This window comes from Erithacus rubecula, assembly GCF_903797595.1.
Source record: "Erithacus rubecula genome assembly, chromosome: 9".
Classification (NCBI taxonomy): domain Eukaryota; kingdom Metazoa; phylum Chordata; class Aves; order Passeriformes; family Muscicapidae; genus Erithacus; species Erithacus rubecula.
This window is the reverse complement of record NC_136660.1, coordinates 25,601,210-25,623,800: the sequence shown is the minus strand read 5'-3', so window position 1 is coordinate 25,623,800 and position 22,591 is coordinate 25,601,210. Positions and strand designations below refer to the sequence as shown.

General features: G+C 41.3%; 1 protein-coding gene across 7 annotated transcripts in view; it reads right to left on the bottom strand.

Annotated features, from left to right (window-relative positions):
- The window catches only part of RBM20 (RNA binding motif protein 20), a 98,166-nt gene extending 81,601 nt beyond the window's left edge, over positions 1-16,565 (bottom strand). For 4 of the 7 annotated variants that reach the window (XM_079312601.1, XM_079312604.1, XM_079312602.1 and 1 more), the window contains exon 1: positions 15,865-16,565. In XM_079312601.1, the coding sequence (XP_079168727.1) occupies positions 15,865-16,550 (686 nt within the window). In that variant the 5' untranslated portion in view covers positions 16,551-16,565. Of the gene's footprint in view, positions 1-11,837; positions 12,059-12,629; positions 12,934-15,864 lie in introns of those variants that run through there. The other 3 variants (XM_079312607.1, XM_079312608.1, XM_079312606.1) reach the window with 3 other exon arrangements.
- Between the last annotated feature and the right edge of the window lie 6,026 nt (positions 16,566-22,591).

The window sequence follows — 22,591 nt, the reverse complement described above, 5'->3', positions numbered from 1 at the left end:
TAAAATTGTGCATAATCTCTAAAACAGAAGCCCCCTGCATAAATAAAACTGTATATAAGTGCACAAACACACACACCCCAAAAAACACACACACACAAAAATGTAGATGTATTATACACATCTCTATTACTAACACTGAGATAGACGTTTTCTATTTCCACCTGCACAATATACTACACAAAAAAGTTATTTTGTCTGCTTTCATAATCAGATCACATTACAGGAATTTTGCCATTATTTTTACTCATTTCAGTGAAAAGCACTTTATGACCTGGCTCTTTAGTTTTACTACCTACCTAAACAAATACATTCCATGTGTCATTTTTGTAATAAAATGGAGGATGCTCCAGGGTCTTCAAATAAAGTCAACTACTGCAACTATTTAAAGCCCAAATATGAAGAAAATAATTTTTAGAATCTTTTTAAAACCACATGCTTAGCTCAGCTAATAAATCCATTCATGTAAACTCTGCAGCATTCAAACCAATGGGTAAATGCTCAAGCTGCTAAAAAGCCAATTCAGTTTCCAATTCTCCAGTTATTTAACCCCATCTATAGAAAATGACATTAGAGAACTCAGTGTCTGCTTTAAAATAAGATAAAGCTGGTAAGATATTTTTAAACAGGTGTAGACATTACAAAAATAGTTCTTTTTACCACCTTGAGAAGTACACTTTTAAGATTATTTAGAAGGACAATCAGCAATTTTTCTAGACTTGCATGCACAATATTCTTCTTTCCCTTTCAGTAGTCTTCAACCAGTATGGAGGGTAATTGCTGTCCTGATAGCCAGCTCATATTGAACAGATGAGCACTAGTAAATCAAAAGCTGTCCAGATCTCCCACTGTGGATCAACATATACATAATGGCTGCTTGCCCATGACTGGAAATCCTTCTGATAGCTTAATGCTGTCAGGTGCTCATTCCCAGTGGCCAAAACATAATGTAACATTCCAGAGGACAATTTTTTTCGGGCTTCATTTCAAGCACAGAAATATGTGAACACCATTAAAACCCACTAATTTTGCCAAGATGCTTTTGTCAAGCATGTGTTTCACTAATTCATTTACTAATATAAACACACAAAAATAACCAGTTTAGAAAGCTAAACAGCAGCAGAAGATGCAGACAAAGATGACAGAAGCAGAAATTCTGCAGGTACTCTCAGTTTGGCATTTTTAACATTGGACTACAGTCTCAGTTGAAGGAAAGAACGTATTAATGTAATTAGCTTTTTTTTAAAAAATTGTCTAGGTGAACATCGTATCTGTATTTAAGTCTGAAAATCAAATTTTACATTTTTGAAGAATAAGAGGCCAGTGCATTTCTTTTCAGGATGTAATACACTCACATAAATTTTTATGCTGATGAATTTTCAATCTGAAGTAAAAAATGGGCAGCAGTACAGGAGAGCATAAACACAGAGACAGCAGCCAGCCAAGGCAGGACGATTTGCAGAAGAGATGGTTTGCCAAGGGTTTTCTGGAGAGGGCAGGGAGGGGGTGGAAGCTTGGAACAAATTAATGGGCAAACTGTTCCAGGCACCAAGATTGGCATGGGAAGACATATCCAAAAGACTGTGACTCCTGGTTTGTGTTACTTAACATCACTGTCTGGCTATCTAACTATATTGACACTAACCACTGTGAATAGCAACATGTTTCTCACCATTGATACAAATGCACTGTCATCCAATACCCAAATCTATGAAATCTCTGGTATTTCTGGTAAGCAGAAGATGTGTGAAAGTCCAGCAGTCATAACAGCATGTGGGATTTGCCTGGGCAGATGCAATCACACTTACTGCCATGCCCAGGTACCAGTTTGTAGCAGGCCATTTATGCATTTAGCTGTCAAGGGTAGGAGTGCAGACAGACTCCCATAGGCACACTGCAGGAGTATGTGGATGTGCCTTTCAAAACTGATCACCTCACCCAGCTTCATCTACCTGACACCTCACAAAGGACCCTGCATAGTGGAGCCTCATCACCACTTAGCCAGCCATGAGAAACTGCAGGGAAAACTTCCCAAAATCTCTATTGCCACAGCTACTCCCCACCAACAAAAGCAAAGGAACCAGGAAAACACTGGGGAGGTTTTTCCCATCTTGCACTATGGTTAGGCTCAAGAGCCAGTCACACGAGTATGCAAAAAAGTGCTGTACTCTCTTAGGAGTGTCCTTTCCAGTGACAGGGGTCAGTTGGGAATAAGTTGCACAGCCTGTGCTTCAAACAGCTGAAAGTCAAAGAAGTCAAGGGACAAATGCCACAGGGAACAGAGACACCCTTTTCCCTTGGTACCTCTGGGTTCCAAACACGGCGTTCATGGACGGGGTGTTATGAGCTGGGAGAGGAGGCTCTGCAGGAGGAAGCACACCCTCTGCAGGCTGAGCCTGTGCCTCTGGAAAACAGCAGAGCTCTAGGCAAGCAAAGGCACCTCAGCTTGAAAGGAAGTTGCATGATTTTTTCTCAGACTCACTGAAGTGCAGGATGAATAATTCAGTTCAAATAAGTCAGCAGCAAAATGGTACAAATCTATGGTATATAAGCAGTTCCATTGTGTCTCCTGTTCTGGGATCACATCACCTCTTTCACACAAACAAAAGAAAATACATAAACCCAAAATAAAATAGGAATAACCCTGCACAAAACGAAAGATGTGAAGAAATTAAGGAATAAAAAGACATTTACTTTAATTTAATTTGAATACCTATTTTTAAAGTGCATTTTCTCATTGTATTTTCCAGAAGAACACATGAAACAGATATACAAAAACCTTATCTACTTGCTAATTTTTTAACACATCAAAACAGATTTTAAACATTCACCATGAGGTTTCCATCACTGTAAATAATAACAGAACTGCAGATTAAGCATAAAACTACTTAAACAAACATCAAGTAGCTACAGTTGTATCTACAGAAAAGATTAATATAATTATAGCTCAGCAATTTGAGAAGAGAATATTTTGAATAAGTAGGTAATTAAGTTAAGAGAGGCCTAAAGAAAGATTTCACACTCACATTCATATGCTGAAGCAGTTTAAAAATAGAGAGCAAGAACTGCCTGACTTCATGTTTTAATTTTAGCTGGGTGATGAGCTGGTCCCAAAGACAGAAAGGGACAGCAGGATTTTTTCTCAGCAAAGTGCCCTTCGTATTTTTATGTGAAGGAAATGCAGCATGTTCTATTAATATCCTGTTGTGGCCCTACATAAGCCTAGGCACCCTTTCAATGAGGAAAAAGTTCTGGTTTACTTCTTCAGATCACTTCACTTTCAAAGACATACACAGAAGTTAGAGAGTGCCCCAACTGCTCTGGCCACTTCACAGGTAAATAACATCCACACTGGAATAGACACTTTGTTTTCCCATCAATCATCTACTGCAACTACTAAAGCTGTAGTTTTCTATCATGAGGAGGGAAAAGCAAATAATAGAGACTGCACCTTAACTTCAAGCTTATTTTAATTAAGAGTTGGGGGAAAAATGTCAAAACCAACCAGAAAGGTGGGTGGGTGCAGGAGTGAAGAAATGTTGCTTATCTTGATGCTGGCATGATGCCTAGGCTCTCCCAAAGAAGCTGGGAAAATACACACACCTTTCCCACATAAAGAGTCTTCCTCTGAGTATGGCTCCCTCATACACTTCACCTTTCTGACATCTTTCTGATTAACCTAATCCAAGCAAAACTCCCCCACAGCAGGTCCCTGCCTATTCAACACTGTTTCAGGCTGGCAGATTTTGACAGTGGGGCAGGACTGAAGTTCTTATTCAAGAGCACCACATCGAAAATTTTTCTGTCCTTCAGGGAATGGTGGAAATGAAGGCTAACCAGCTTGTAGACTATTTTTCAGTCATACTCTTCCCAAAGTGCCAGCTATGCAATTGATGGTCTGATTCTCTCCCAAATCCTCAGGTATCACAAAAGCACATTTTTAACTAAGACTAATTTTCTTGATAGATGACAATGGTTAAAACCTAGGCAAGAGTCCAAGTTAATCCTGCAGTGAAAACAAGCCTGCTAAAGTCCCCTGTCCTCTTCCACAGCTACATTCCCTTTCTTGTATTCTACAGCAACAACTAGCAGTAAGACTTCAGAAACATCTCCATTCTTACATTTGGCATTTATTGACAGATTCATCTGAGGCTTCACCTGTAAAATTCCACATGCATTAATACTGGTAATTGAACCACTCCAGCTCCTTCTGTGAATAAGCATTTGCAAACTTTATTTGCCAGGGAAGTGAAATGCAAGTGAGTCAAAGTTCACTTTAACACCCTTCTGGTCAGCACTTCCTAGGTGAGGATGCCCTGCCATCACAATCTTTAGTGCACTTAGTGAACTGTGTGTCCAAAAGCACAGAAGGACCATGCCATCCCTTTCAGGGAGCTACTTCCCATCCATTCAGCTCTTGAGGAAATAAAGCAGAGCACAACACTCAGGCAGGTCAGCCTAGGAAGATGCATGTAGTTTGTTTACACCCATATAACTGATACAAATTGGTTTTAATCTCAACACAGTTTTGCATTTTTAATTACCACAGTATGCTTTTTCCCACAATCCCATCTAACCCAATCCCAATATATGTCAGAAGTTCCATACAGTTCTGAAAACTTTTTCCATTATGCTATTCAGCAGAAGGTCACTGTCTTTTCTCCCAGCAGGAGCATGCTCTGTGTTTCATTTCTACACATGAAATGAGCTCATTTACTCTTATCACTCCTAGCATTTCTAGTTTTAAGTGTCAGATATCAAAACAGGCCCAGGCATCAAGAGCACTCTATCCCCACCTTTGGAATGACAACTTCCACTTGACTTTTTGCATCAAATGAAGTTAGAGTACTTGTAACTAAAGACTGGAAAGATCACCAAGCCCTTTTGTTTCACTGAAAACCCCTCTATTTTAGAGATGCTCCCTTGCAAGAAGGTTGCTGGCTGATATTTTTACTTTCTCCTGCTTAAGTTCAACACAAAGTTTATAGGAAGAGATCATCACTCACCATATCACTATTTATAGTGACTTACTCTATCGCTATCCTAACAAGACCCTAATCAACAAAGCTTCTGATCCTCCCAAATTAAAATTGTAAAATTAAGGCATTTTTGTTTGAAAGAGCTTTTAATATAAATGAAATTTCTGTTTCTCTTGCTCTAAATTAAAAAAAAAAATTGAAAATTCAAGGACCAATTCTTCATTTCTATTCCTAAATCATTCAGACAATGCTTCTCTTTCACCCTCCTCTGTAAACAAATTGTTCATGGGTTCTATGTATGAGTGGTTGGTTTTCTGTGGCAGGAGACATTCAATTTATTTTTCTATCTTCTGAAAAAGGAAAAATACCCTTTGAAAAAGTTTACCATGCAGACACACCCTCCTTCTACACAGCCCTCTTGCCCTTTCAGTAAGATGATACACCAGACTCCAACAAGGGGTAAGTGCATCTTTGGCAAAACATTTTCAATTTCAGAAGGAAACATACAAAATAATCATTGCTTGCTCAAAGAAGCTGTCAAGGCTGAGTTTGTCTCAGAGCCTGCCCAGTAGGATCTAAAAGCAGGGGAATGATAGGAACCTCTCTGGCTTTATTAGGCTGTCTGGCAGTACTATATAAGAAGCATTCTCCAGGACATACTGAAGATGCAATGCAGTCCCTACAGCACTGGCTTTCCTGCATGTCAGAGGGATGTGGGGATGCAGGCCAGGCTTCCAGGTGATGCAGCAATACTCTCACCATCACCGCCTGCTGCCCCCGCCGCTGCCACCCCTGCGGTCGTGCTGACTCCTAAAAGCTGGTCACCCTGCCAGCTTCACTACAGATAAATAAGTACAATTACCTCAGGGAACTTAAATTAAGAGCTGCCTCTCTGTCTCACACAGTTAGATACAACTCTGTCATGTTCAAGCTTAAAGATGCATTTTTCCTGCTCCCTTGATGATTTTACTATTTCTTAAGAACAGGAGCTGGAGAGGTAAAAATGATGTACTCTAAGTGTCCTCAAATTCCTGAAATGTCTAGCTCCAGATCTGGGGTCCATTTGTCATGAGTCACACTCTTGGTCAGTCTCTGCTTTGTCCACCAGGAACCAACCAGCAAGCCCTCCTCCCACGCTGTGCTATTTGTGCAAACTGCTAGCTTGGAGAAAAAAAGTAGATACAGAGCTGGTTTACTTCTAGTGAGGTCCCCCTGCTATCCAGCTAAGAGGTGAGAAAACTAAATATAACAAACTTAAAACTACAATTATTGTAGGGGAGTTTGCCAGAGCCGCTCTGAAGCTCCTAATGGTCTGTTGGGGATTTATGGATCAGCTGTGAAAATTTACTCACAGCTAAAACTTGCCAATCAAGTCCTTGGCTTTGAACACTGCTACCAACTTCTACATAATACAGTTTGAAATTACAGAAATGTCAAAACAGAACAGTAGGTTTTAATGTTTCAGAGAAGGATACAAGAAAAATCCATCATACTAAACAGACCAATGAGACAAGCGTGCGGAGGCTCCCTTCTGTGTGTTTGTATCTTTGTATAAAAGGCTCTTACATTTTTACAGAGCAAGAGGAGATTACAAGTGCTGCCAAAATACACAGTAAGAGACAGCATGTTGTACAGAAAAAACTACAAACTGCTGTCTTGCAGTTTAAGAGCAGATTCCCTCCATAAATTTTGCCAGTGATCCAGAAAATAATATTATTTGCTGATATTTTATGGTCTTTCCACACAGATGGGGATATAAAATTTATAAAAGCTTCTCTGAAATTGTATCTGTTATTTCCATCTAAAAAGGGCAGAAAAAATAACAAACAAAAAAAATTGTGAGATTTTACACAAAAGCAAAGATTAGATTAGAGATACAAGACCATGCTTTATTTCTCCCAAATCATCAGCACAAATGGGAAGGGCAGGGCTGTGCAGAGGAGCTGATGGGCTCTTTGCACACCCCACTCCACCTCCAACTCTACAAATCCCTGCAGCTGGTGAGGCTTCAACACTCCAGAGTACTGGTTTGAAAACATGTCAGACCTCTAATACGCTATTAAGCACCACAAAGGAGCATGGATCCATACTCCTCCCTGAACAGATCCATACTCTTTTTTAAAAGGGAAGTCTTAATGCTGCAACATAAGGCAACTTTCTATTATTTACTTTGGCTTCTATTACATTAGCTCTCTTCCATCAGTAATCACCCAAAAAACAAACAGTAAAAAGTCATGAAGCCTTGCAAACTTAATGATAGGATCTGATCCTTTAAAGCCTTATACAAATAAATAATCCTCATATGCATGAATAAGGCTTTACAAGATCATAGCATATAAACTACATCCATAGAGGAATTCAAGTCTTATTTACCACTGACAAGCAAGCTTTCAGCCACCTAACATTATTTATGTTATGCTACAAATTATGTTATATATTTATAAAATAAAGACATATTGCTTTACTCTGCACAGATATACTTTAACCATCTGCACAAAGCCATTCTAGCCCTTGCAAATTTTGATTTAACTCTTTCTTTTTTATTTGGAAGGACATTCAATCTTTTAGTGCTTTGCAATGCACAAACTCCAGGTTGAATAATAATGATCCCATGTCTTTTAGAAGTCTGACCCACCAAAGATAATGTGATTAATTTAAATTTCATTGTCAAATTTGGAGTATTTAATTAGCACTTTTTTATTTGCTGGAAGCTGGGAAAGAGGAGGTATGCTCAAGTGCAGAAAATTAGTTAGCTTGGATTCAAGTACCACAGAACCTCAATTATTTTATTACAACACTTGACCCATGAACCTGCTTGCCCATGCCACCCACAGATGTACCTATATCACCATCCCAGTCACTATTCTTCTGTAGTTCTTACAAACATGTTCCCCTCTAAATGCAGCAATGACACTTTGCTAAGTGCAATGCATGTCAGGGTACCCTGAGGGAGACCTCTTGGTTCATCTCAGAGTCAACAGAAGATGCCAACAAAAGGGTCAGCCCTGTCTGCACCATGAGAAGGTGCTGCTACACAACACAACAGTGACCTTGAATGAAGCAGTAAATAAAGAGAACAAGCCAATGTTTGGTTGTGAGTTGGCAGGATGGTGGAATATTGTAGATGACCTTGAAAGAATGTGCCATGAGAGGAACACAAATGGATGGTGCAGAGTACATGGATAGCAAGGGTGTGAACGTTAAGACGTGTTAATGGAAGACTTTGGAAGATAAGAGGAGCCTAGGGCTGAAAAAAAAAAAAAAATCTCATCCTAGTTTGTTACTATTTCTCTCTATGGTTTCAGGAGATGATATCTGTCTTTTCTCCAAATGCCATCCTTAGTCTGAATTGTGCATAATCTTTGACAGAATTTTATGTGGAGGAGGAGAGGAAACCTCTGACAATCACTGGAAAGAATCCAAACTGCAAACCACGCAAATAGCCATAGCTGTGCCCAGCTCTGCAGGGACTGGAGCATCTTTCTCTGTACCAGATGTTATTCTGCTCTCACACTGTTTCCAAGAAGAACAGAAAGAAGGGTGAGAAAGACATTATTAAAATTATTTTTTTTTAAATGAGGCCAAAAATAGAACAGTAAAAGTTGGTTAGTGTAAGGAAATGTGTCACCAACTTAACAAAACTACTTAGCACATCTTCCCTTAGGGAAAAACATGTTAATCAGCAGACACAGAAATAAGATTTCTTTCTGCAGAAACAGACTGTATTTGCTATCTCACTAAAGACAATGCCAGCCATCCACCCACTTATTGAAGAGGTACTTAGAGTCTGTTTCCTATTTGTATTTAATACAAATATTAAAATATAAGTAAAAATGCACAGCAATTCCTGCACATTTCCAAAGAAGTGGCCCTAACTCACCATCACACCATCAACTCACACACCTCTGCACATCCAGGAAAAAAGCAAAGCCATGACACATAAAACTGTAGATTTTGACACTACCATATTCAAGACATTTACATTGCTTGAATTCTAAAATTCTGCATCCTAATCTACAGAAAATCACAAATTTATGGCAAGTTAAAGATGGTTAAAACTAGATAACACCAGATGCTTTTGTCATCTCAAAAGCTGGTAAGTCAGAGAAGGTGATCAGGGAGCTTGCTCATAACCTGCCCAATATGCCATTTTCTCTGTTCATCCTTGCCAGCAGAAGACATTACTCAAGGGAATGTGAGTTAAAGACTTCCTTATCCCATCCCTGTCTTTTCTTTGGAAGAAGTAATCCAGAAGTGGAATCTCTCTCCAAGGAGTGATCGTCATTAAGATTTCACCTATCACAGACTTTAAAGTTAAAACCACAGAGGAGTTAGACTGCTCCTCACAACCAGCATAGCTACAGATCCCTGTCACCCCCAAAGTCAGGCAGTGCTCATGGCACCTTTGGAGCACTCTGCAAAGGCTGGTGGCACAGCTGCACATGTTTAAACAACAGAGACGACAAAGAACCAATCTGAACTGCATCATTGATGCAACAGCCACAAAGAACAACAACCTGGTCCTGCTCATTGCTTGTTCAGCTCATCTCCCAATACACACATGGAAAAAACCAACAAATACATCCTACTTGTAGTACTTAAGTTCACAAGATAATTATACCACAAGCTGCATATTCAATATCAGTTAAATTCCCATTTCACAAGTTTGCAACCCAGAAATGCAGTTAGCCTGATACAAACTAACTGCTTGTGCACTCATACCTACTGATCCTTTAAGAAAACAAGCCCTTGCCTCCTTCCTGCAACAGAATACCCAATGCTTTTATTCAGCATTTCTTCTAAATAGGCAAGAGGCATTTGTAAAACGGGCTAGGCTTGAGCTGTCAGAACAGGACAGATATTAAATGTTTCTAAAGCCCAAAGGGAGATGTTTTCTGGCTTCCCCCTCTGTGTCAAGTGACAGCTCCACTGTGATGGGTCATTAGCGTGACAAAGGGAAAGCAGCTGGACACAGAGAGGGGCAGAGGCTAACAGAGCGATTACATCCTTAAATCAACTATAAAATGTTACAAAGGATGAAGAGGAGGAAAAAAGGGAGGAATATATTCAGGGGAATAAAGTCAGTTTGATAAAGTGTCCAGCTGCAAATCATGTGAAATTAATTCATTTAAATAAAAGAAAAATCAAGACAACTTATTCTTCTGAAAAAGCAGATTCTATTTGAAGTATTTTAAAGTGATTGAAATTATTATTTCAGGCAAATAAACAATTTTTCCTTCCTAAATAAATTTCTACAACCTCTATGAAGTAAAAATATATCTTTGATGATCTAGCTCCTCCTCCCATTTTGATAGCCACCAGAAAGGATTAGAACTGGTTAGTGGGGTTTTCCCATCTCCATTTTCCTTTCCTCTAAAGAGATCAGAAAGATTTTAGCATCACAACACAGCACTATCTCAGCAGGTTACACAACTCTTACTGTTAAATGCACACAGCTCTGAAAGGACAAGTGGTGAATTAAGATGAAAATTGAAGGAGCATATTTTCCAGTCTTCCCATTGATGGGAACAGTATATTAAATTTCCAGTAAAAAGCAACATCCAGGCAACTGAGTTTTACTAAAGAGGACTCCATTGCCATGTGTTGTACTCCAGAAGTCACTTCATATATTGCTTCTTATAAATTGCACATTATTTAAGTTTTCGCTAAAGTTGCCATCACAGCTGTTACGTCTTTCTCCACTAAAATTTGACATTTCTAGGCAACTAAGAATTGATTGATAACTGATAATAAAAGTCAGATTATTTGGAAATGTTTGCATGCAACACATTCCTTCTAAATTCTTTTGTTCTGACCCCTTTCTGCTTTTGTACCTCTGTGCTCTCTCTTCAATCTGTTTATTTTGTCTTTCTGCCAGTAAGTTGTTGTGTTTCAAATCAGATATTAAAGAAAAAAAAACAACCAAACAGAAGAAACCTAAGTCTCAAACTCCACACTTTCAATCATTTTTAAAACAGAGAACATCCCTATGATTAAGTCATCTTTAGCGTTTGGATCACAGCTGATATAGAGGAGAGGTCATTGTTTTCTATCAAAAAAAGAAAATAATTTTTAAAATACATTTTAAAAATTTAATAATGTGACTTGAAGATAATTATAATCATTGATGCTACTTTTGGAAAACAACTAAACTTAAAAGTGAATACCAGCCATTTGTCCCTGACCCCTCCACGCACACACACATTTGGTATTTTAAGTCCTGATTCTAATCTCAGGTGAGGTGTAAGAACAATCTCAATAATTACATAACAAGAAGACAGATGATTCCAGAAAAACTGCATTTTACCTCCACTTTGTGTTTCATAATATACAGAGACAATAAATGGCAAACACAAGGAGGAGCTGAACAATGTGGATTTACTTCCCACATTCCCTGGCAGGTCCCACACCATGCTGCTTTTGCTCCTGTCCCTTGTTTTGGTAAAGCTGCTCAGCTAAGACAACTACAGCCCCCTCTGTTTTGTTTTCATCTCCAGTCAGGGCTATTAGATTTGTTTCAACACAAACTCCATGAGTTTTTAGACCCCTATCAGATAGAGAAGAAACTCAGATTTCGGAGATGTACTTTAACAAAGGCAAATAAGTATGGAAAGCCTGTATCAGTAACAGTAAGAAGAGAAACAGTAAAACCAGTGTTTCTCCTTGTTAAGTATCAGCTTAGCCTTTGCCATATATGCCAAAATATTTGCCATGACTAATGTATATAATGGGAGTACATTTCATATTTTATCTCTCCTGAGAGACTTTGAGTTGGGAAGGGGAAAAAAAAGAAAGGAAAAGGAAAAAGAAAATATCACACTACACAAAATGAACAGATAATTAAGCAAATAAAAACTCCACATGTTTAACATAATGGGTTTAAAAGAAAAATAAACTGGAGGTAATTTTTCCCAATAAGTTTTCTCATTGCTCCTATAGGAAATAGAGGACTCAAAGCACTCAGCACCAGCCTGCTTCCTCCTCTGCCCCCAGAACTGGCACAAACTGATGACAACTTGGGCACAGATGTTGGAAATTCCATCTTCCTTCCAGAGGAGCTCAAAACCTCCAGGGCACAATCCCTTAGAAAAAAAAAAATAGTAACTTTGTTTTTCCCCCCATTGTTTTTAGGTGCCTTTTATTCAATTTCAACAAACCAAAAACCAAATTCAAAACCAAACATATATTTTTATATCAACACACTGAGTTAAAAACTGCTCCATTTCCACTGCACAGATATGACCCATGACAAATCATTAGAACCAAAAGCAAACAAAGAGATGGATTTCAATACAATGAGGTCTCCTATAATCACAGAGTTTACTTGTGGCAAATGTTTCAGCAAGAACTCTCACTGAAAGCACTCTTCATGCAAAATCTCTATAGTTAGCCCACAGCCATCACTCAGTCCTTTCTCTCAGTTATTCCCAGATATTGCTCTGTCAGACTGCAATGAATCACACACCTGGAATTATTAATAGGAGTCTCCACTCCCTCATGCTGCTGCTTAGCCCCTCCAGTTGGTACTAAACAGCAGGTACTAAAATTTGTCAGACAGTAACCTGCCATCTAAAAATTACATTTTGCAATGCAACTGCAAATTATAAACAAAACTTTCACAACATGTAAATTTTCTCATAAGAGCAGACTTACCAAGAGAGGGGGGAAAAAACCCAAGCCAACAGTTCCAAACACACATTGGTCTTTTCAGAGACATTCAATACGTGTTTCACTTGCTGACACTACAGACCCTACCCTGCATTTCCACTCCTTCCACACAACTGCAGCAGAAACCAGTTATGAACACTGGACAACACCATCACAACTGTTCTTCTCAGTCTTCTGCTTCATTTCGTACAGAAGGGTATGTTTTTGTAAGTCATCCTCTGAAGCACGTAAATTCAGATTTCTCTTTCCCAGAAAGTTCTCTACAGCTTGAGGGGTTTGACTGCAATAAGGCTTTTAGTTTGGAAAATAAGGAGTATTTTTCCACCAAATATCACAACCTGCATAGATAGAATGCTTTAACTCTGTAAATCTTATCATTGGACCCTTACTATCAACGCAATTGACGCTGTCACTCAGGGGGAAAAAGTACAACATGTAGAGAGCATATTTCAATTTATATCTTATTGCAATTGGATACTATCAGCAGGGAATTTCAAACTAGAGGTTTAATAATACTTCCCCTTCAAAATAACATTATAAATGTTAAAACAGAAGGACATTCAAAGAATATAGTACATGCTACCTGTTGCATGAGTTCAGCCAATGTAGCTGCTAAGACATTTCAGATCTCCAGTTTCACTAAATTTCAATCCTTATTCAAAGCTTGGCACTCGAAGCTTTATCAGCTGCCCATGTAGGAAGCCATTTTTTAAAATTATGTTGCTCTTCACCTAACATCTGTAAACCCTCCCAAGAAAATTATTGAGGGGGGAGAAAGAAGGAATCCAGAGAGCTTTCAAAGTTTAAATGGCATAATGATAAGGTATATTTTATATTATATTATAATGAAAGACTTGAAACAGGGAGGAGTTTTGTTAAACAGCACAGAATATTCTGAACTACTTGACTCTGAATTAACATTCTGCAACTGCACATTTGTTTACTGCAGCTTGCAAAGCAAAAAGATGGCAGTTGTTGAAAAAAAGTCAAGAAAAACAAAATGCTTAGAAAACAAGATCAGTGCTTCTTTCCTATAATGAAACCATGACTTTATTTTGTAGAAGAATCGCTGCTTTCCTTTCCATTTTATTTTACCAGTTGTGATATCTGTTCTAGAGTGTTAGAAATTAATTTGGAAGAGCAATTTTGGATATTCCCTCACATTTTTCTTCTAATCATTCACTAAACATTTAGTTTACATTATAAAATATCAAGTTATTATCAGCAAAACAAAGTGTAATTTTCCTGCATTTCCAATTCAGTGCATTTTTAATTGCCAGGTAAACAGGCGCACACCAAATTGCGCCACGCGGTTACAAAACTGCACGATCAAGTTGCAGGACCTTAGATGGAGATGTTCAATGTTTGCTCCCTGCGTCACATTAACATGACAAAGAACACTCAGAACATGGCAGCTCTCTCAAATCTTTCCATAAAAGGTAGGGTCAAAAGGAAACCATTTCAAATTTCCTTACCTATAATTTGCTAGGAAGCATGACTAGCAAGAATGTGACGCCCTCGTATGTAACACACACCACATCAGAAATCCGATCGTGAAGTATTCTCAACAGATCTACCTATCTGACTTGCAATACGCAGCCACAAAGTCTTGGTGATTGTGGGGAAATAAGGGTCATCTTTAGAGACCGTAGTTTAAATTTTAAGACTGATTTTGAGTAAGTGTAAATTACTCCGTGATTGCACAATAATTCACATGTACCACAGCAACAGCCCAGTGGACTTAGGAAGAGACCGTTAGTGGTTTTGTTTCAGTGCAAATCTCCAAGTCTATACCTCCAATGAGGAAAAAAAAAGGAAGGTAACAAGAACCTTGAACGTTTTCACTATTAAGCTACAAACCATGACTTAAAAGCAAACAGATCAAAAGAAAATCAAGCATCCAATTTACGGACCACATTCTGCAGGAAGTTTGAAAGTCCAGCTATGTACATATTTATAAAAGCTGATGTGACTCCCAACTTAAAACAACGTTCATACTTCAAATTTGCGGTAACATCAAAACATACATTGCACATAAGCATTTCTATGCACGTGTGTATTTTGCAAATGTGACAAAATTGAAAGCATTTCCTCCATTAGCTACATAGTTGGGTTTTGTTAACAACGTGACAATGGAGATGCCTAAGGCAGCGCCTTTTTCTGAAGGGGTTGTTGCAGGAGCGCAGCTCAAGCCCAGCGAAAAGGCCGTGGCAGCTCCTCAGTGCTTTGTCACACTCGCGATTTGCTTGAGGGCCGCACACGGGCTCAGTCCCTTGGGCAGTCTGGGACATGATATCGAAAGCGGTTCTCAGCCTTCACCACTGCGCAGCACCCAGTGTCCTGCTCGTCAACTCAAGCAGCAAATCTTAAAGTAATAGAAGGCGATTCTAATAGCTCCATAGCCGGGGATTTGTTAGCAGATTAAAAGCCACTACCTCTTTAATACGTTATGACTTGGGGAAAAACCAGATATCGTGCACGCAACTACCTTGAATCAGCACAGATCATCAGCTTAGGCCTTGCTCATGCTTCATCTATTAACTACAGAGCATTTGGTTTGTCTTCAAGCTTCTCATTTAGCCTGGTAAGTATCAATGGCACCACTGCATCTGTGTAGCAGAAGTGCTTTTTCCCCTTTTTCTAGGTGGGAAACGAAACAGCAAAATGCCATTCGCATCACTGCATTCGTTAGCAAGAACTTTCACACACGCACAGGTTACTTTCTCCGCAATTTTGCAGAGATGCGATCGCCTCTGGCACCCCAGGAGCCCCTCGCTGCAGGCCTGCCCGGGGAGACCGCAGCAGCGGAACGGCGGCCGGGCAGGCGGCACACACCGCCGCGGGCAAGCGACGGAAACTTCCCGGCCCAGCTCCCGGGCGCGGAAGGCGCGGTGCCGGGGCGAATCCTCGGGAAACTGACACGAGCGGCTTTTCGGGCAGAAAACTTCTGAGGGCAGCGAGGCTACTGCCGGTCTTTAGGGGAGTCGGTGCCCCTAACAGCGGGGACGGGCCCGCCGCCACCCGCAGGGCGAAGCGAGGCTCAGCCCCGCGGGGCACCGCTTGGGCACGGCCAGGGCCGGTGCCGGGCCGACCCTCCGCCCGCCCGGCTGTCAGTCTGGGCGCGGGGGGAGGGAAGGGGGGCACCGCCACCGGGGAGGGAGAACGACCCGCGCCTGCCCGCCCGCCCTCCCGGCGCGGCGGAACGCGGGGCGGCTCTTACTTGTGAAGGAGCTGGGGCAGGCTGGGCGGCGGCGGCGGCATCCCTCGGCTGGGGGCCCCGCTGCGGGCATCGCTCTCCGGCGGGTCAGCGCCGCGGGGAGCCGGGGCCTGGCTCATGGCAGCGGCGGGGACCATACGGGGCGGCCCCTGCGGCGGGAGGCGCGGGTGGCCGCGCAGCCCTCGGCCGCGGCGGCAGGAGGGAGGGTGGCAGAGAGAAGGGAGGGAGGGGGCAGAGGACCGGCCCTGGAGACAACCGCGTTCCCCCCGCCGCCCCCCCGCCGGGCTGGCGACGGCGGGACAGGCAACCCCCTGCGACTGAGCCCGCCCTGCCGGAGGGCTGCGGCCACCGGCGGGGGCGGCCGGCGCTGCGCGGAGCCCCAGAGGCGCTGGCGGGGCCGGAGGGAGGGGCGGGCGGAGCCCCCGGCCCGGCCCCACCTGGGCGCCGGGCCCGTTCCCTCCCTCCTCCGCCCGCACCTGCCCGACGGGAGGGACCCACGCCCGGCGGCTCTGCCCTGTGTCCTGGCCGGAGCAGGGTGGCTCGGGTGCACCTGTTGGAGCAGGGTGGTTGGGGCGCACCTGGCCCTGCCCGGGATGGTCCCGGGTACCGCGCGTGGCAAAGGACCGGCTGTAGAGCAAAGAGTGAGCAGCGCCGAGCCTCTTCACACCCCGGCAATAGTTTACAATCATCAAACGCCGAGGGCAAGAGGAAAAGCGTGTGTACTGTTCTAATCCCTCGCTGGTAGCACCTCTGAAGAAATGTTATCAGTCATTTATCATACATAGGCTCTGTCGCCTATTATAAAACGGGAGAGGAGAGTGTATCCCAGTCAATTAATAAACCTTCTCGGGTAACAAGTCATCTCTATAGCAGCCCTCTCCCCCCGTCTAGGCCCAACCACGATGGGCTTTTAGTGAAGGATGTCGATCCTGGGCTCCCCGCTTCCAAACACGTACGTTAGCGTGATCAAGACCTACTTAGGAAGGCTTTACCTGCAGCTGCTATAGCCCAGGACTAAGGAGAGGAATTGCTTCCTGATTATACAATGTGACGAAAAATGTTTTACCTGCACACGTTTTGGGAGAAAAGTTTAGATGACTGATGGATCAGAAGCTGCACTCTTCCATTATACAAGTAACACTGAAAATGTTTCTTCTAGCTCTTGCTCCCTTTGTAATGTGCTGTTTTTATTGGAGCGAGACAGGTCAAAGACCATTTCAATACTTGCTCTTGCACTACCTCTGCTTGCCACACACCCTCCCCCAGCACACACACACAAACAGCCCGAGGAAAGCAGAAACATCCTGCTTCCTTTGAAAAATTAATCCTAATTCAGGATAGAGACGAATTTTGAAGGGGTCAGGTTCTCCTCCCCTGCACCTGGCACAGTCATTTACAAGTATGTTGCCTTCTAAATGGGAACAAAATATGCCACCTCCGGTGACTGGAAAATTTTAAGTTAGTTGCATTAATCACGTACTTTACACTCTGCAGATGGAGAGCACCAACCAGGTTCAGGGCAGTGGAGAATTGGGCTGGATTTCAGTTGCACAGTGACTTAATGGTAATGTAACACCAAAAGCACCTTCTGAAAACAAGCAGCCATCAATACTTGTTCAGACACATTGACTTACACTATATTCTGAGAAATAAAAAAAAAATGGAGCTTCACATCCTTTTCCACAATGAAAAAAAAATGCAAATTATGTGTTTTCTGGTTCAGCGAGGGTCAAGGGGTGGTCAGCACTGTGTAGCTACAAGATGCCTGATCTTCCAGCAAAGGAAGAGTAAGGTCTGGCAGACAGGTGAGGCAACTCATGAGGAAAAAAAGTTAACATGTGGGACCATCTCTGCCCAAAGTTTAATGCAAATCCCAGGTGTTCACTGATCATCCACAGAAAATTGGCTTTGTGTGAATTTTTTGAGTAGCAGTGAAAGCCCTTGAGACCAAGCAACAGCCACTGCTGCCTGTAATTATTTGAGGAAGTGAAAGATGGTGACTCATGGCTCAGAGGGCAGCAGGAGCACAGCTATGACACTAATGCATGGCCCTGGATTAGGAGGTGGATAGTCACAAGAATGTGTTACTTCACACAGACATATTACATCACTTGTAATAATGGATCAAGTGTGTTTTACTAGGCACTACTATTTCTGCACTTGATATATCCACTGTACAACTTGGCATTCAATCTCAGCATGGGGTCCTAAAACTCTGCAAAGATTTTCTCCATTCATTTTAACCGGTCTCATCCCTATGTCTGCTTCTTGTCAAGGGGGTTTTTTTTCTGTCATATCCCAGTGTTTGGTTTGGCATGATCTGGTGAGGCAAAAGCACTGACCCCTCAGCACCAGCTGGTCCTTGCCTTACCACAAGGCACTAGCAAAGGTTCACTCAGAGGCTGTTCTACAGAGAAATTAGTGGGTGGGTGTGAGCAATCACAGACTGACCGATGTTCCTGGACTCTCTTTTGCAAGTACTCAATATAAGCACTTTTCTGGCCAACCTTTCAGCATTTCTGGAGCACTGCCATAAGAGAGAAACAACAGTGGCTGGTCCAAAAACCACAGTTCTGGGTCTGTGTTTGGCAGGAGAACTGAACAGTGCTAACAGCAAGTTATACAAGTTCCTATTCTCCTAATATGGAACATAGTTATGCACATGGAGAAATCAGAGCTGGAGGTTTTTTCCCCTTGGATAGAGACATACTCTGTGTTTGTGTAACTGTCAGCTAATAGAGATTTTGTTAAAAATATTAATAAAACACTGACTTTCCTCTTGCTGACTTCAAATATCTATGATTTTAGATTTAAAATGTTGATGGTTTTTTTTTAAGTATCTATACTATGGGTATTAAGGAAAGCTCATGCAAATAACATTTCTGGCTAGCAATTTCAGCTGAGATTAATATGCTCACTGCATCTCTCAGTACAGTTAAACGATCCCCACCTCTTTACAATGCCTTTTTGGAATTTCCAGTTGTAGCAGTCTGCATCCTAAAACTGAAATCCTGATCTAACTGCTGTTCCAACTTGCATGAGGATAAATCAGAAGCATCTCTCTGATGTAAAAGAACTCACACCAAAACATTCCATTTTTAGGAGCAGATCAAGAAAGTCAGAACCTGGAAAAAAAACAAAGTGATCATAAAGTAGGAAAAAGAGCAAGGCACACACAGCATACTGTGTTCCCAAATACTTCAACATCAAATAACAAAAACAATAATTTCATTGCTTTAAGAGCTTATTTAACCATAGAGTTTCACAGTAGCAAGGAAACACATCTAGGAATAAAAGACGTCAATCCGCCTATTAGTCTGACTAAGGCCTTTCATTGGTTTGTGCCTGAACCTGTTATTCTGTGACCTGAAATTTAAACCTTGGAGAATTAATTGCCTTAATTGTAATCTTCTGAAAATTAATATACAATCAACTCTTCATTAGCAGGGAAAAGAAGCAGTTGGAAAAAAAATGAAAGATGGAAAACCTAGATAACACAAGTACCTCAGGGCCAGGGCTGGCCCAGCCCTACATGTTGTGTCCAGGTATAAATGTCCTGCTCACTTAAGCTGCAATGAGCAGCACCAGTTTAGGTACCACTGTGTGTCTAAAATGGTTTATTCCTGAAGTGGGTAAGGCACCCAGACACAATGGAGAATAAACTCTGCTTTTTACTGTTACCACTGGCACAGGTACTTTAATTCATATTTATAAAGAGTGATCTAGATAGCATTGTGATGGTTCTGCAGCAGCAATAGTCATTAAAATACAAACATGATTTCATGTAGAATGAGATGTCATCTCTGAAATAGGACTGAAGTAACATAAGTATCCAGTTGCAGGAATAAAAGACTTCATCTAGGAAGAATGGCAACATCGTCCTCCTTAACAGACTGCGGAGAGAGGCAGGAAAGAACTCTCTTACTCAACTTCTAAAACGAATGAAGGAAAATTCAGGGGAAAAAAAATGCAAAACACTTCAATCCAGTCAGTTTATGGTTATCAAAATATTAGGTTTTCCCAGGTTGCACTGAACCCAGTTTCTGGAGCTTGCTGTACACGTTTTCTTCCTCTCTCTGATCATTGTTTGGATAGAGAAGCTGAAGACTGAAGCTGAAATTTCCAGTGCCTGGGTATGGTAAATCTGCCTTTTGGGTAAGTCTCTATTTGCTTCTATCAGCTTCTCCTAAAAAAATATTTCATCAGCACTACTTTTGACTTTTTCCTTTTCAGTGATTTTCTTTTCACTGGATGTGAAAGGCAACAGGTGGCCACAACTGGTAGGTTCTTTTGCAGTTACTCTGGCTTTGCATTTTCCTGCACCTGTGTGGGATCTGCTGCTCATGACTACATGCCATTGAAATGGTGGTGTTCAGAAATATTCAGGGTACATTTACAAAGGACCAGGTAAAATTCAGCTCAAGCCTGCAAGTTGCTTTATAAGTGAACAAAATTTTCTGACATTTGAAAGCAGAAAGTTTCCCAATAGTTTGAAAGGAAAATACAGGGGAGATCTAGTCCTTTAGAATTAGTTGATTATAGAGCAGATGTTTTTATAGGAGAACAGAATCACCTGAAGAATTTAACTAAACACATTAGGTTAGAAGCAAAATAATCACCCCATGAATAACCAGAAAATGAAGCTTATGAGTGATTCAACAAGAGATACAGTCTGGTTCCAGACCTCTGAAAGGTGAAAACCAAAACTCAGTTGGACTGACTGCTTCAATGTGCAGATCATGTGCTTTCAAGAGTCAAGCAGATCAAAATGCAAAAGGATAACTTTTGGTTATAAGCTATCAGACACTCAACCATGGATAGCTGAGACTTTCAAACATGCTGGGACAGCCAGCTAATGAGAGACAAACACTACAGAATTTTAAGCCTGATGCAGAACAGTGTGGAAGAAACTAATGATGTCTTTTTGCAGGTACTGTGAGAAGATGTGTACTCCCTCAGCACCTTGAGCCAGTGACAATATAATCCTCAATTCACATATTATAAATTTAGAAAATATTGGAATGTGCAACTGATCCTGCCTAGGAGGTATACATACTCTTTGATCTCAGAATACTGGCTGGCTTATGTCATTAATGGTTTGTATCATGCTCTTTTCTAGCTGCAGAAATGGCAAATATTTACCATTTCAACTATATTACCCAACTTCTTAAAGAACAGCAGACTGTAATTAAAGAAAACATAATGGCAACAGTAAAAAATGAATGTTAAACTACTCTGAGAAAAAAACAGGCTTTAAAAAAATCCTTGATGTTACTCTCAGCTCTTTAGATAACTGAAATATGCATGTTAATAACCTGAATTATCTTTCCATGCCTTCACTATTACATACTTCCATTCATATCATGGTGTAACTGGTCTGCTTCCAGTCATCCTCACTTCTGTTTCTCATCCTTCATGGCCCCATAAGCACAAGAGAATTAACAATATCTGCTTATTTAATGTTTACACCACTCCTTTCTAATGTATGAGTGGGGAGGCTTTCCTCTCATCGCCCAAATGGTAGGTAATAACTACTATATTTTCACTATTAATAAAAATAGACATAATTAATATATTTAGCACTGATTTTACTTCAGTAATCTTTAATTTTAAAGATACTATATTAGAAGTAATATCTAGCCTTCAAAAAGCTTAATTTGTCAAACCTTTAAATACTAATTCTTCTTTATGTGCATGCAAGCTCTAAGGATATATGCATAGCTGAAGGCAAAGTCTAAACTTAATGGTTTCTTCACCAATGGTAAAACACTGATTTTTGCATAAATGCTGAGCGTTTGATAAATACTACAGACACCAAGGACAAACTGGGCATAAATTAGATTACAAAGTAGGGTCTTTTAATATTTTATATGAAGACAAGCAATTTCTGGAAGTCTGCCTAAGTAGAACAGCACCAAAGACTGCACAATTATGCCCCTATAAATGATGTTTGGTTATACCGACGACACAGTGATGTGGTCTGGGGCAAACAGATCCATTCCCGGATCCATTCCTCTCCCTTGGGAAGATGTTGTGCCGGGCTGGGTTTTTGGCAGGCACTTGTGCGAGCCCCGTGTGCTGGCTGAGCCGCCGAGGTGCCCGGCTGGGGCAGGCTGGAGCCAAGGCCGGAGCTGCAGTGCCTCCTGACGGAGCCAGGCAGGGCTCCTTCCCCTCGCCCGCTGACAAATTGCACAGCTGTGGTGTTACATGTCAGCACTTGCAGCGCGGATCTCCGGAGACAAACCAGGAATGTTCTGCATGCCAGACAGTGGCACTGAGCCATTACATTGAGACAACCTTCTTGAGGGAACCGTGGGCCCTGAGTGAACAGGAGTGGGGAATCCACTGGCATTCTGACCTGCAGCCATGTAACCAGAGGCAGTCTAGTGCAGCAAGGTCAGCTCTGCAGTTGAAAGAAAAGAAGTCTTGCAAAAGTGTGCCAAATCCATGTAGCATTTGCTGCATAGATACTACAGTGATTTCAAACAACTCTCATGGCATTTAGATAAGGTAGGTGAGACTATGTGTCCCTGAAGTCCGAGATATGCTTTCATCAACCTTCATGGTGAGCCCAAAGTTATTTGATGATGTTTATCATCATCTGGAATACTTCCAGTGGAAAACATGATCTTGCCGATCTGGAATCTAACTCAGCTCCTGCAATCTATATATTTGGGGCAACAGTCAACAGAGAAATGCACACTGATACTAAATGCAGAGAAGCAAAGGA